The sequence below is a fragment of the Lonchura striata genome, chromosome 5 (genome assembly GCF_050655825.1).
Source record: "Lonchura striata isolate lonStrDom1 chromosome 5, ASM5065582v1, whole genome shotgun sequence".
NCBI lineage: Eukaryota > Metazoa > Chordata > Aves > Passeriformes > Estrildidae > Lonchura > Lonchura striata.
The window spans coordinates 22809976-22825819 of record NC_140707.1 but is presented as its reverse complement, the minus strand read 5'-3'; the positions used below and the strand labels follow the sequence as shown (position 1 = coordinate 22825819).

The 15844-nt window shown below is 41.8% G+C and overlaps 1 protein-coding gene across 24 annotated transcripts in view; it reads right to left on the bottom strand.

The window, feature by feature from the left end:
• The window catches only part of DENND2B (DENN domain containing 2B), a 153175-nt gene that overhangs the window by 1866 nt on the left and 135465 nt on the right, over nt 1-15844 (bottom strand). For all 24 annotated transcript variants that reach the window (XR_014955550.1, XR_014955551.1, XR_014955549.1 and 21 more), the window contains 3 exons: nt 2993-3170; nt 1917-1958; nt 802-913 (listed from right to left, as the gene is read on the bottom strand). Coding sequence is in view for 21 of the 24 variants with exons in the window: in XM_085580106.1 (XP_085436232.1) it covers nt 802-913; nt 1917-1958; nt 2993-3170 (332 nt within the window). In the remaining 3 variants the exon portion in view is untranslated. The remainder of the gene's footprint in view (nt 1-801; nt 914-1916; nt 1959-2992; nt 3171-15844) is intronic.

Here is a 15844-nt window from a genome sequence, read left to right as displayed (position 1 = left end):
TGCAGAACTGGTGTTCTGTGACCAAGAGTCAGCCAGAATTACAAATCCTCAGCAAACAGCTCAGATAATTAAACATTTGATGGGTGTTCCATCAAAATGAAACCTCCTATTTTCACTCTTCAGCAAGTTCTCTTCACAAACTTCTGAATGATTCAGCATTAAAATATTTCTCCCTGAGGATAGTAACTCTGTTCTAAAAACTGATCAAAAAGAGTCTGTTGTAGAATTTGGGTTTTCATAGTTTCTGAGATGTTTAAACAGTTTTATATATGTAATACATATGACTTGAAATAAATTTTAAAAACTGAATAGGGGCCTCTTTCATAACTTTTAACCACAGGCATCTCAATTCCCCCTGGGCTGTTTTTGTCCTGCTGAAGAGAAATATGAACCTTCAGAGACAACCCAACCCATCTTGCAGTAAAATTCTTTTCTGGTGGTACCTGCTCCTCTCCCCTGAAAATACTAAGTGCCAAGAGTAACTCCAAACTCAGACACACCCTGAAGACTAGAGAATTATCTGGACTGAATTAGGGCCAAGTTAACTGCAAACCTCTGTTTGAGCAAAGGTTCAGAGGGACCTACGGGAGTGCTTGTCATTTACAAAGAAATTAAAATAAATCACATAGCACTGTGGCTTGATGCCGTCAGTCTCGTTCTCCCTATGTGCTCAGAGACAACCTTTGATGTCACCAAAGGTATTTGAGACCTCAAGTCCCATCTTTGTTTCTCCTGCATGGAAAGTCACAATTCTACCTACATTTGTTTATTACACAAGTCCCTGTTTCCAAATGAACTTACCATCATCTGAATCACTATCTGAATCCTGATTTATCAGTTCATTCTTTCTCTCTAGAGCCTGCTCCAGAGCAGCTTGCAGTTTTCTAGGCAATAATGTGTCTTCATCATCCATCTGATAGAGGGGGAAAAAAATCTTTAAGCCACAATAATCTATTCAGGAACTACAGGAAATACTTTCAGAAGGTTTAGAATTCAGATGAAAAATACTTGCAATCTGCTACTGTCATAGCATACTGTCATAAATAAAAGAATAAGAATCTATGTGCAACTAATAAATACTTCTAAATAAAATTTCTTGTCTCTCTTAATAAGATTAAAGTCAGGAATGATAATCCAAAGAGCAGGTAAACACAGAAATGTGGAATCAGCTCCTTACATGACAAAGAGTCCAAATAGTTGTGTTTAACTAAATGCACATCATGTGAAGCCTTGCTAGATGTACACACAGCTGCTGTAGTTGGTTTTAGCTAGCTCCTTTGGTCCTTGACAGTTGTTTTTACTGTTCTGTAATCTGTCTTGTTTTCTGGGTCTTGCCCCTGTTGCTCTCTTCATCTTATTTTGTGCTTGTTCAGCAGAAGCCAAGTATGCACAGGAGCCCTAGCTCTGCAGCCACTGTTCAGCCAGTGAATCAAACACAAAATTTACCTAATCCAACCTGCAGACTGTTGGTTTGAAAATATTTAGTGCCACATGACTGTCAGGACAGGGTGATCTCTCATCTCCTTGTTTACAAGGCTCCTGCTTTTCCTTTCACATTAAACTATTCTCAACCTTTGCACACTCACTCAGGAATTTTCTTTGCTATTCTTGTCCTTTTCACCTCCAACAGGGTGAGTTTTCTTGCTAAGGTGATATTATTATCTTTGGATGCTTTCTTTCCACTGTAAATACAGTTCTCAATTCCTTCTGACAGTCACAGCCTCAACCCCTTCTGCATACCTGAGAAGTTCTTATTTGCAGGTGGAACAGAAAATGAGAACATTTTTTTTCCCTGTCATTGCTTTCCCTTTGCACACAGAATTTCTGCCAAATCCTTCTGATCAAAGAAACCAAATCACACCACAGGAGTAAACAGCTTTCTAGACTGCATGGCAGCATTCTGAGGTGTACTTTACCTGTCTGATGAATCGATCAGATCCCAGGTTAACCATCAAAGCCTACAGAAAAGAAAACACTGCATTGAAATGTATCTGAAGATACAGAAACCATTCATTTGTTCATTGCTTTTTAATAGCAAAAGATCATCTGCTGAACAAGCCTCGACATGAATCAAAGTCCTACTGTGAAACAAGAGGTTGTGTGCTTTATGAAACAACATGAAGGTTTTCTTTAGAGCTACAAGTCTAATTTAAAATAGATACAACAGATCTCATACTAGATTAATATATTTTAAAAAGCTAAAAAGGTTTTTTTTCCTTAAAGCTCTGCAAGTTATAACTAATAATTTTTGTTAACATGGAGTTGAAAAGTGTTTCAAGGAGTTTAAAGAAAACAATGTGAGGCAGCGAGGATTCCAAAGGGCAAGGGTGTGAAATATTCATGATAACAAAGCAGCGAGGCTGAGAGATGGAGCTGGGAATATGTGGAAGAGCAATGTTAGGAAAGTGGAAGGAAAACAGAGCAGAGATTTACATGGGCCAGAGGACACAGGGCCTTGGAAGGGAACACAAGAAAATTCCTTAGAAAAATGACAAAAAACTAATAGGAGCAAGAGAGAACCAAGCGTGTCCTTGAGTATTTTTGCAGTATTTTACTGGAAGTGCTGATCAAGTGCAACTCTCATTTGATTTCCAATATAGTATCAACAAAGTCATAGAAGTTAAAATTCTTAAAAGTTTTGTTTCCTGTGTGGGCTGTGGCTTCATGCACCACTTCCATAAGGATTAAGAGATGTCACAGCAGATGGCTTCCTCTTGTTCCAGACCAAATCAGCATATTCACATCTTACTTCCTAGTGACCAGGTAAATATTCACTTGTTTCTGACAACATGCCAGGCATGGAAGGGGGCAGAATAAAAGAGAAAATAAAGCTACTGCTGCAGCTTTGCCAAGAGAACCAATGACAACCAGGGAGAGAAGATTCAAAGAGGCAGATTAAAAATTAAACATGAGGATTTATGTCCCAGTGGCAGCCCTCTCCTAGGAGAGGCCAGCTTTACTCCTAGCAAACAATTGTGGTAGCAGCTCCTACCTCCTCTACTGGCAGATCCTTGAGTTTGGGCAGAGAGCTGGAGAGCAGTCCCACCAGGAACGGGGTAGGACAGCACACGATGTCAATCATGGATGAGGGCAGGACAGGAATGAAGGTGTGCTGCCAGGAGAAGGGGTACAGCAGGGCCACTACGGCGTGGGAGCAGCTCGACAGGGTGCTGGGGAGAGAGGAACAACCAGGTTTGCAAAGGCTTTTTTTGGTTCACAGCACCTTCCACCTGCTGAGAAACTCAGCCTGTTGAAATACAAGTGCCCAAGGTGCTGCCTCTCTGGCACTTGAGTCTTAAGACAGGCCTTGGTCCCATTCCAGTCCCTACCTTCTCTGTACTGTGTAGTGTGGCAGTTCACAGCAAACCTCAAACTAAAGGTACAAAACTAAAACCTGTTTGTTTCAAACTAGAATCTGTTTGTTTCATAGTAGGCAGGAGATGGCTTGATCTAGAAATCAAGATTCAGTGTTCCCAAAAGCACTCAAAAGCAGCCACTTTGAACAATGCTTAAAACCCAAAAGCAACTTCAGATCTTGGCTGTTATGATCATATCAGTAATAAAAATGCATAATAGTAATGTTCTTAAGTCAAGCAGTAATGCAGGAACAAAGGAAAATGAAAATAAATTAAAATTGGGGAAAAAAAATCCTCAAGAAAAGCTCTACCAAATCAGATATAAAAAGCTCAAAACTATCAATACCTGTTCCAAAGGAAAGCTGGTAAATGCAACACATTTTTCAAAGATTGCATATTTTTTGACAACAGCATCTTTTATTATAATACATTTTAAAGGGTTTATTAACCAACTTCAGTGATAAAGGTATTGATCCTGCTCAGCAGAGTACTCTAAACTCTAAGGCTTGATATTATAATGGAAATGTCATGCATATTTATTTTTCCATGTACTGAATCCGATTCCCTTTGCAGTCACACGGTTTCCAAATGTTAAAAATTAAGGAACATCAGTACCAAGTGGGTTTTAACATCAGGGGAATAAAGACAAGCTCTCCATATCACAGCTACAATGTCTGCCTCTCACAGACTGAGATGACTGAAATTTGGATCCAATGTGATTGAACTAATTTTCTCGCATTGCAAACTTCTACTGTGGTTAATGTAGCAACAAAGAACTATAAATAATAACTGCAGAGCTGTTACTCCTTTTAAATGCTCATTTCTTTTACTGCAAGACTTGGTAGAGACTTTAGGTGGCATCAGACCTCCACCAGAATAACCTTCATCAGCATTTTTATTTTGGCTGTGCATTGTTCCAAGGCCAGAGGAAAGGTTTTACTGTTTGTTTCCATCAGTGATTTACCTTCAAAGTTTGCTGCATGAGAAAAATGAGAATTAGGGGACGAAGAGAGAAAAAGTTTGGGAAGAGCAAATCCTTGTATTTTACTGTAAATAATCTGATGGCTTGGTTTTAATTGACACATTCTTTAAGTTCTGACAATCCCAGCATGGGTTTATAACATATGCTGTCTGACACAAGATTGTTGTAAAATGATGCATTTCTCCAATTTCTGTTTTTATATATAACAAGCAATAGTGCTGCCATTGCCTCATACTTTGGTCTCAGACATCTACCACAACAGGCACACTGATGTCATTTGGAAGAGCTGTGGAACCTGGTACAGACTCCCAGCACTTCCTCAAAATCACTTCAATGACTCCCTGGCATTTTCACCTACTACAAATTCAGTCATCTTAGCTGAGCAACTAAAAAAAGAGCTATGTTAAGCTAAAAGCAGGAAGACAAACATTTTTCTGCTCTTCAGTGAGTATTTGTTTCCTTTCTATAAAATGCCCTTTTGTAACATGTTGTGTTACACGCACTGCTGTGACGTAAATCAGCCCCTGCATCCTCTTTTGCGTGCTATTCCCACGCTGGGGGAGGCTTCAGCCTCCAGCCCAGGACACTGGAATCTCTTCCCAAGCTTTCCTGGGAGCTGGCTGGGGCAGGGCAGGGCAGAGCCCAGGGAGCAGCAGTGCTGGAGGTGTCCTGTGGCAGCAGCCAGCTCTGCCCTGCCAGCACCCCACAGCAGTCACGCCACCGCCCTGTCAGCACCTCGGCCTCTGCACTTTAGGATTCTGCACACAGGTCTTCAAATTCAGCCTCAGAAAATCCTTCCTTGTGGAACATCTCATCCCCATGAAACATCCCCTCCAAGCTTCCAGCCCCCAGAACCTCCTACTGCCATCCCTCCCGGACACTCCTCTGCAGGACTCCTACAGCTGTCACCAAACTCCTGCTTGTACAAAGTGCCTGTGTCTCTGCCCTGGCTGGAAAGATTCATGTTTAGAATGGATACACACCTTTCACTTCAGTGCAATTTCACCATTTGTAAGGTAAAATTCAGAGGTGATGGGTATAAAGGAACCCCCAGCCTAAACCTCTAAAATACAGTTCAGAACTTTTTAAAGGAATATTATTGATGAGAAGCATGTTTAGTAAAGTAAAAAAATAAAGTCCTACCCTGGGAAACCAAGTGTGCTCCAGTTTTTCCTTTCAAAATGTGCAACCCACACATTATCCAACTGTTCTTGTTTATGAGAATTAAGCAGTAAGATCAGATGGTTTATTTTCTTTAAGGTGTGTGAATCACACAAAGTAAAGCAACCGAGTAGTCAAAGTTAGATTTTCAAAATATTTTGACTTTTAATACTCTAGGGCAGTTCCACAGATTGGGTTTGGAGAGTGGGCTTTTCCATTTGGTCTATGCAGTTTTACAGGAATGCTGCATAATATTCTAACTGTTGTTGTACTGGAAAACATCTCTTTATTTCCATGGTTGTCATCTTGTAAAATAATTATTTGGAATTTGCCAATGTTTTGGTTCTCTCTATGCCTAGATTAAAAAAACCTTCAGTGTTTGATCTTCTCCCCATGAAGGTAGTAATACAAGATTATACAAGTATATTGAGACATTTCGTAAAGATAAATTTCTCTTGAAGAAATATTTTATCATGTTACAGGCAAAATATGACATTGCTTCTTTCCCACTCAAAGTTGATTTATGTTCCTCTGGGCTATTTTGTTTCCCAAATCATTTTCTCATGATAGCACACAGAACCTTTTCTTTTTTGTGTTGCTGACTGGGAAGACACAAGTTCAGACTGAGAGCCGAGGCACCAAAGTTTCAGACACAACTGTGACTGAGCTGAATTTTGGAGACTGCTTATGAACACAGTTTAAATCTACATCAAAAAGCAAATCACTGTGACTTAACAAGAATCTTTTCTGTCCTTTAGATAGGGAGAATGTCTGGTAGCAATTTCTGGGTTGGCCAACCAACAAATAACCCCGAGCTTAGTCTATGTCCATATCTTATCAGAGCACAGTTAGCACACTGAGAAGGACAAGCTGTTGGGCAGGGGATGGACACTGCCCTGGCTAGGATGTCTGGCTGTGCTTGTTTCAAGGACTGTGGCTTGTTGCACACTGCAAGTCACCAACTCTCTCAAACTGCTAAAGTCATATTCAGTTACACTTTCTACTCACAATGGAAATATTCCACAAATACCCTTGATAACTCACTTTTCTTTCTAACAATAGCCAACAGTCATGTTCCTTCCCACTCTTCCCTCCACACGTAGAACTTCTCACAGACCCAAGGGAGCTTCATACACTGAGCATCTCCCAAATCCAGGATTAAGCCTCTAGCACAGACAACCACTTACTGATTTGTCCTCACTATTGACCTGCACGTCCACAGTCAGTCTGGCATTTCCATTGAAGGAGAAGGCAAGAATATCCCTTTCCTTCCTCCACTTTCCCTGAGGGACAGAGAAGGTTCTTCAGCCAGGAGGGAAGGGAGGTAACCCCTTACATGCAGGGCCAAGCCACCCAGCAGCTCTGTCACCCCAGGCTGGTGCCAGCTCTGTGCCGTGACAGGGCTCTGGGCTGTGCCCTGGACTGGGACCACCTCACCAAATCTGGGCTCCCTGCTTCCTCACATTGAGAAACACAGCCAAAAATGTAAATTCACAAAAAAAGTTTTTCAACTGTTTACTTTTCCACAGCCTTTTTATGATCCTCTCCCTGCTGACTAAATGATGTGGCTCTGTCCACATTTGCTGAAGTCTTTTATCTGCCCTGTTGACACATTGATGCTCCAGCCCACAAGCACTTTGAGACTGAGTTACCTCCATGACACACATCCCTTGTGTGCTCAGGAGAGCTTCCTCCCACTTGAGGTTGGACTCTGGAGGCTCTGTCCTTCCCAGGTGTAATCCCTTGACTCACATGGGTATTACACACCCAGATGTCTCCCCATCACAGGCCATGGCCCTGCTTTTCTGAGACAGCTCCTGCCCTTGGGCCACTGATGAACTCTGTAGCAAAAACAGAACCCTGACATTTCCCTTCTAGATTCTTCCATGCATCTCCTGATCCTGGACTAACTCCAGTCTCTCATGGAGACAGAGGTCTGTGACAACTCTTCAAGATAAAATAGTCTGACAGGTTTGCAGAGGATTCTGTAAAGGACTCTGGGGAGAGGCTACAGGCCAAGGGCTCAGCCCATCTCCCATCCAACACATACAGGCTGCAGAGGTGGAAAGGACAAAGTAGAAAACTTGAAAAGCACCAAGTAAAGGGCAAGTGGAAGTAAAAACCATGGCAACCCGATACACTTAGGGTGGAGATGGAGTCCAGGCAGCACTGCTGTTGCTGTGCTGGCAGTAATTCAGAGCAGTGCTGTGCCAGATACAGCGCACTCTAAGGCTCTGACAAAATAAAGGTTTCTCTGGGTACATAAGAATAAATAAGAGCAGCACTATTAATGAGGTTGCTTGATAAGACTAAGTAATAGCATCAGGGACAAGATACAAATGAAAACTTCTAAGTGTCAGAAGTGACAGTCTCCAAACTCCAGCTGTCTGCAATGAGCTCCTGCAGCATTCCTGCAGGTCAGCTTTTGAAGCAATCCCTGGCCCTGGAAAAGCTGCCTGACCATGGGGACATGTTACTGCTTTCTCATGCTCCAAAGCTCCAGCACTGCCCCTGACCCCCAGGTGCTCTGCTCCTGAGGCCCCCTGAGCCCCCACATCAATGGTTTGTCCTTCATTCCCAAGGTTCTGTGCCCTGAGAATACATTTTTTGTTAACCCACATATCACCAGCTACTCACCAAAAAGGGCAGAGGGGAATAAAAGAAGAATCCAAGAGTTCATTTGCTGTAATGGTGCAGGACATCTCCAGTTTTTCAGCCAGTATAAAACTATCAGACATGAAAAATATAAATTCTTCCTATACAAAATCATTGCTGTTTCTCTGCTGCCACTGCTAGGATGTTTAATGGGGGGAAAAAATCTTCAATTCCTGTCTTTTGACTCAAATCAAGGAAATTGCATGTTTTTGCAGCTTTTTGAACAAGAAGAATTACTCCTTAAGGCCTGCAGTTCCTGGTGGCTGTGGGATACCTCCCTATTTCTAGGATTGCTTGCATTTGTAGGACACTAATTTCACATGGTATGGATTCAAAATTTGACTTGTTTTCACTGATGTTTTTGAGCTTGTGTGTCTGCCTCTGGACAACCATTTTGCTTTCCAATTTAAAGCAAAGTTATATAGAATCAAAGTAATTCAGGTAGGAAGAAACCTCAGGAGATCAACTGATCCAATTCCCTCTTGCTTGACATCAGATCAGTTTGATTCCAAAACCAAATTAAATTATATATTATTTTGTTATATTAAACATTGCTGCCCATTTTTGTGAAGGAGGTAGTGCCCTGTGTGCCAAAGACTCCTACCTAGTGATGTCTAAACTCACCCTGATTTTGCTTTGTTAGAAACCATCTTAAAAAAAATTTTTTTGTGCATACTAAAAAGAGCCTTATTTAGCTGCTAATTTCTTCAGAATAAATTGTTAGCACTAAGCAAGTCCTCCTTCTGTAGCCTTGGGCTACACTGAGAAATGAAGGCTCCTCTGGGAGAAAGAAATCATCTTCTTCCTGCAGGGATCCTGAGAGAAGGGAAAAGCAGAAAAGGAAAGGAAGGCAGGGAAGAGGCTGAGTGAAATGCAAGGAGGTAAAATAAAATCTGGGAGGTAGAACTGGGAGGAGAGGCAGACAAAATGAGCCTGAAGAGCAAGTGAAAAGGAAACTGAGGGCAAAGGGGCTGGGATGTAAAATTACGGGACAAGACAGTGACTGGCTGAACAATGCAAGGACCAGGGAAAACAATTTAATATGAACATGACTAAAGTTATCACACATATGCAGCCAAATGATGAGGTCCCAAGATTAAACTTGTTCCTCCCTGTTGCTTTAGGCAGGTAGATGGATGTGGGGCTGTCTGAGCCAATTGCCCCTCCTCTGTCAGTACCAGAGATGCTGAGAGGGGCTGCAGGAGGGAAGGTCACACACTTGGACAGCTGAAGATGACAGAAGTTCAAAGCCCACTCATGGCAAAGATGGAAATCAAATATAACCAGGGCTCTACACTTCAGCCACTGCTGTTTAGCAGACAGACACAAACCCACAGTTTTATCAGGAATAATTCTCAAACAGAAAAGTTTTCTCCACAACAAATACATTTACCTGTCCCTGAGAGGAAAAATATTATGACCAATACAAACACCAGAATTTGGGTTTAACATATTTTTGTTTGACCCAAATTAATTCTAATACAGTAAATTATCTGGGCACTAATAAAATAATTATTTCCAACGATTCCAGAGCAGCAGGAGTTACAATCAGGTCATGCCTCACCTCACCAATTAAAGCATGAGGGGACAGGAAAATTACTGTTTTAGGCTTTGATTCAACACACTATTTTAGCAGAAGCTTCAGCTTTAATTTACTTTCACTGTGCTGAAATACTTTGCTGAAATGAAGCCTCAAAGACCTTTATTTTCCCACTTCTTTTTTAATCAGACCAGCCCTCAAGACATGCTAACACCTGAACCACAAGTTCCCTCATTGTGGCTATGGGAGAGGCTGCTGCAAAGGCTGCCTCTCATCAGCAAGGCATGTTGAAGCTTTGGAAATTTGAATAATTTTTTACTTTTCTAGTAGCCCTTCAGGGGCTGGGCAAACTACAGAGGTTCCTTCAAGCCTAAGTGGTTTGGAACTAGAGACTGTAATTTTTGAAGGTAATAAATATTGTAGTTTCACGTTAATGCATTATTAATACATTTTTTTAATTTTAAGAATTTAATTTATTTTTAAAGTAAAATAATTAGATTTTAATGTCCTGGATTGAGAATTCCCTGTGGCAGAATCCTTCTGTAAAGGGTGTAGGGGTACACAGGCAGGAGGACTCCCCTGCTGCTGCCAAGCACTTCTCCTCACCTGACCTTCAAGTGAATCTGTGAAAACCTGGGTGTCTGCAGGAAGTTTAGGATGGAGTGGTTGCATATGTGACCTAAAAGAGAGTTCTGGAGTTGCTGAATTTCCTGTTAATAAATCTTATTTCTCTACACTAATCAAGAAGATGCTTTGAATCAAAATACTGGGTTCATATTACATGGAAAATTGCATGAGTTTGGGCTGTAAAAGCCAGAGTAATATTTTGCATTGTGATTTATTTTATACAGCAAACACTTAATAAGAGTTAAACTAAGAGTCACCACCTTAGGCCTTTAGTAGTTGGCCTAAAGTATGCAGCTAATATTGTCTCTCTGATCAGTACCCAGTATCCTCTTTTTCAGAAAACAGACAAATCTGTGCACATTTTAGGTTGCTTTTTCTCTTGATGGCACAGGAGGCCTGCCAATGGAAGGCTCTGCTCCTAATGTTTGGAGAAAATTAGGAATTCTCCAGTAAATGTGATGATGGATGGGAACACTTAATTCACGTGAGGATCATGGTGAGGCAGGTCCATTTGGCCCATCTCAAATTCAGCAGCGAGTTCTGAATGTTTCACAACTTAATCATCATACACACTGCAAGAATTATTGCTACGGTCAATCTCTGGCACAGGGTAAAGAGCTCCCTAAAGCACAAACAGCAGATCCCCTGTCTGTTATGGGCTGCAGCTTCTATCACCCAGACATAACATATATCCACATGTATTACCAGCAGTGAGGTGACAGCTCAGTCCAGAAGCAGGTGAAAATCCCTCACTCTGCACAGGAGCTTGGCAAAGCAAGGACCTTGCTCAACAAGTGAACAGTTCCTAGGGTGGGTAATTGCTTTGCCAAGTGCTGCCCTGGCACCCTGTGCCCCCAGCCTCCAGGTCCATCCACGCTCCCCCCACCTGGCAAGCAGCACCTAAAGCAGAAGTGAGAACCAAACTTTGCTTTTGCCAGGGTGAAGGGCAGAGTCCAACCACAGTGGCTTCCCTAATTTGAATGCTGACATCTTTGCTGCAAGTGACCTTTGTGATATCTCATGGAATGCAAACAAGTGATAACACTGGCAGGGAGAGGGGGGCACTGAGACTGAGGAGGAAATGCATATTTTCCACATCACATCAGGCCAATTATCAGTTATTGTCCTTTGCAAAATCTTTTAACTATGCTTACAGCTCAAAGAGTGAAGCTGTTTAACCTTCACACCACTCAAATGGCAGTTCTGGCCCACGCAAAGGAGCTAAACCCAAACCCAAACTTTCTAACAAGTTACACGTCAGGTTTTATGTGGTGCTTTCTACATGGCAGCAGGAGAACATCCAAGCTTGTAAAACTCTCAGAAAGGAATCCCAGTATGTCCTCACCTGTCTGGCAAAGGCAGTGCTGCAGCTCCTTATCAGTGGAGCACTACTGATGCACTTAATTTTGGGACAGATCCAGTGACTACTGAAGGTGAGTTATAGAGAGCACAGGCAGCAATGCCTTTGTGCTATTGATGATTCCTAGGAGGAGATTTTTTATGATGAACCAAAGGTTACAACCCTATTTCTGGAATTGTTTTCCCTGACTGATTCACAGAGCCATGGTTTACTTCACTGCAGTGTCAATGAGTACAGTTCCTAGAACAGACTTGCCCAACATTTTGTTTCATCATCTGTGTTGCTTTTCTAGTCCCTCCTTCTTGTATTTGACAGAAAACTCAGTGGGCAACATCTTCATTGATAAACTCTTGTCTGGCTACATCCTCTTCAGCTTTATATGCAACATCCTCTCCTGGTTTGGGCTGTTTTACCCTACCAGCATGGATCCATCACTGACACTGAACACATTCCAGCTTCACAGAGATGCACACCATGAAAGCTTATGTGCCTTCAGAGGTTCTTTTTTTAAAGCCAGTGGATTTTTCAGTCACATAAAGTAATTCAGATTTTCAATGTTTGATAATTAAACAACTGATTAAGACATAGAAAAGAAGGGGTAAGTGCAGGTTCATTCTGACTATATATATATTCTGACTTTTTGGTTTTCATCCAAATTTTACAAAAATCTCCAAAAATTACATAATTTGCCAGATTTTAGTTCAGTAAGAGCTACATTTTCAGAACCAGCCCCCACTTTTGGGAACACCCAAGTGACAGTATGGGCTCCCACAGATAACCTGCAAAGCACAACCCTGGCTCATGCAAAGTTCAAGGCTGCATCCCATGGAGCTGAGAGCTGCAGAGCAGAGAACACTGTTAGGAGAGCTCTCCCTCTCTCAGAGAGTACCTTTGAAGTACTTAACTTAAAAGAAAGCACAGAACAGTTGATTAAAGGGGAATGTGGTATTAACAAAGGCATTATTTTTTGAAAGCCCCTGGAGAAAGAAACATGCAAAGCGCACTGCAGAATGAGGACTTGCCTTTTCAAGAAAATGGGATTCGGGGAAAAAAAGTCATTGCTTTGACACATCAGCTACCTGCCCAAGCTTTGTAAGGTGGTTGCAAGTAAAAACAAACCAAACATTTCATTTCCAAGTATGAAGTTATCCTTTGTGTCCACAGAGTTATCCAATCCCTTTCCTGTAGGACAATTTGTTAGCACAAATCCAGAACAAAAGTGGTCCCAGAGCAGGTGCTCCAGAGGAGAGTTAATTCCTTGTTCTTCCCACACTGGGACCTTTGCTCCCACCAGTCCTTGCTCCCATTGGGGTTTCAGATTCCCAGGCCATCGCTCCACTGTTAACAGCAGGGCAGCTGTAAAGCAGGATAAAGTCTTTTTCAAGTAGTAACCAATGAGGAGAGGAACAATCTTCCACTAATCTATCTCATTTAGAAGCTGAAATGTGGGAATCTAAATCCTCTTGCAAGGAGCAAAAAGTCAGGTCGAAAAGATGTTGCAATTTACTGCCATATTGTGCCAATAAGCAATCCAGAAGGGAATTACCAAGCAGCATGGCTGTCTTTGTATCCCATTTCCTTTCATGGGGAAGGGAGAGAAAATTTTTTTGCACAGATTGGAAGTGGAAAAATTATATTTTCCCACTGTAGAGCATTGGCCAAAGCCTGGAGTGACATAAATAAATACCACTGGAAAGCAGGGGAGGAGGGAAGGAAAAAAAGGAAAATAATACAAGTTCTACCCTTCTTGGGATATGGCATATTAAAAATGCCATTGGAGTTTACTGCACATTAAAAATGTCACTATTAGGTTGTTTTCTCTGGGACTGTGGAATATTAAACAAGCCAGAGACTTTGAATGTTCATTTTGTTTTTTGGTTTGTCACTTTTGCCTGACAGACATTTTCCTACTGTTCATGTACAGCTGCTTTGTTGGCATCAGCCATCACACAATCTAAGTGCTGGAGAAAGTAATCCAAGTGGTACAAAATGTAATTACCTCTTGAGAAGAGGGAGTAAAGTGCAAAATTTCTCTCAAGAATCTTGAAGACAGCTCTGCTAGCCCCCTCAACAGGGGCTGGTCTGGCTCTCACTGGAGGAAACTCTCTGGTTACATACATGAGAAATTGATGGTTTTGCTGTAGAATAAATTCTGCCTACATTGGATAATTATACAGGGACTCATTCCTTCCACTGCATAAATTAATGAAAGAAATTCTCTAGCTTATCTTCATATCAGACCAGACAAGCACAATAATCCTGACAGTATTAAGATAGCACTTCAAGTTCTTTGGATAAAAATACACAGAAGAAATGTCAGCCATCCATACTTCTCCTGGGTTTAGACAGGAGATCAGTGAGCTATTACACATTCCACAGGTGCAGTAGTCTGCATCTCCAAACCTCTTCTTCAGTGCAGTGTTGATAATTAAAAAACTACCAAGACCCCATAGCCTGTGCTCAAAATGCTACAGACCAGTTAGAGACTGACAGCAGTAAATTCTCCCTCACAAGCTGGTTTCTGGCATGTATTTGTTGTCAAATTTCTCTCAGTTTCTTTTTCTGGAGCTTTTTGTGACAGGGAAAGTAAAGGAAATCTTTATTGCTGGCCAAAGCTCACATCTGTTTACCAAGCACACTTCTCTCTGTGCACATGTTTTTACCTTTTAAGCTGCAGGTTGGCAGGCTTTACAAGTGTTAGAAGATGACAGCTACTGGAAAGGAGCTTTCCCAGGCAGTTGGTGAAGCTGTTCAGACCTGTCATGGCCATGATTCGTTTGCAAGAATTAAATCCTACTTTTGTTAATAAAAAAGGAACAATAAGGAAATAGAGAATGAGCTTGCACTTTAGGAATCTGCCCCATAAATTAGCTATTCTTGCTTTTCCTCTTGACCTTGCTATTGGACTGAGGAGCAATGATTTACTACTAAAACATTGCCACTTATCTCTTACTTAAATTTGCATATTTTAACTTGAGCTACAAGATCATTATGATCTTGGCTGCTAGGTTAAAGGATGATTTTTAGGTACACACCAAGAAATTAGGACCAGGCTACCTCTCAGCTCTTGCTGCCAGTTTCTAGCCTGGCCCCAAAACAACAGATTCAAACATGAGGAGAAGCATCACCACTCCCTGCCCTGAACATCCTGGGCACGGCAGAGCCAGCCCTGAGCTGTGTCTGTGCGTGAGAATAGGGAAACACTGCTGTGTTCTGAAAGCCTTTGCCCTTTCAAATACAAGTACACTCTGCTCCTCCTTTGCTCCAGTTAACAGAGACATGCCTGTGGGATGACTTCCCCACTATTTACATATTTCTGCTCTGTCCTGTATTAGTCAGTGTTTCTGTCTCCAGCCTGTAACCTTTGGTCAGGTCTGGGATCTGCCTGGACTTTCTGCAGTTGTGCTGGAAGACCGATTCCTCCTGCAGTTCAAAATACCGTGGGGAGGAGCAGGGTTAGGGTTTTCTCCCTCAGGCCCATGCTCCTGCTTCACTGAGAAGTAGCTGAAATATCAAATATCTCATCTAAAACCAAAATTCACAACAATGAAAAGTTGTTTTGTCTTTTACAAGAGCAGGGGCTCTGTAGAAGCATTTCACAGCCCAAACTTTTCAAAAGAAGACTATTGGAGGATTTTGATCCATAGCAAAAAACAAGCCTCATCCAAACACTCCCACTGACTGTAGCTGGCATTGGACTGGACCCATATGTGAAATGTAAGTAAAATACCCTCAGAGTCCTTCCCAATACAGTGGATTATAGCAAGAGTGTTTTTATATATAAAAAATGGGGTTATAACAAAAGGGCATTGCTATGTCCAGGGCCTTCCTTTCCCCTCTCCAGACATTCAGGGGAAAAGGCAAAGAGACTGTTCTCATACACATGGATACATCACCTCCTCAACAAACAAATCCACAAATTTGTTTCCCCAGCATAAAACTAAAACAAGCAGAGAAATATTTTTCTTCCAATGTTTGCTTTCTATTTATTCTCCGTTGCTACCTTTGTGCCTGCAGCAAGGTCAGTGTTCCTGAGAGCCAGGCCCCACTGGTTTTGCATCTGCTGCCTCTCAAACCCCAGAGGATGGCACTAGAGCAGCTCCCCCTTTGCAGCTGGCAGGCACAGGACTACTCCAGAATTGGGGTGAACATGCAGAATGTTT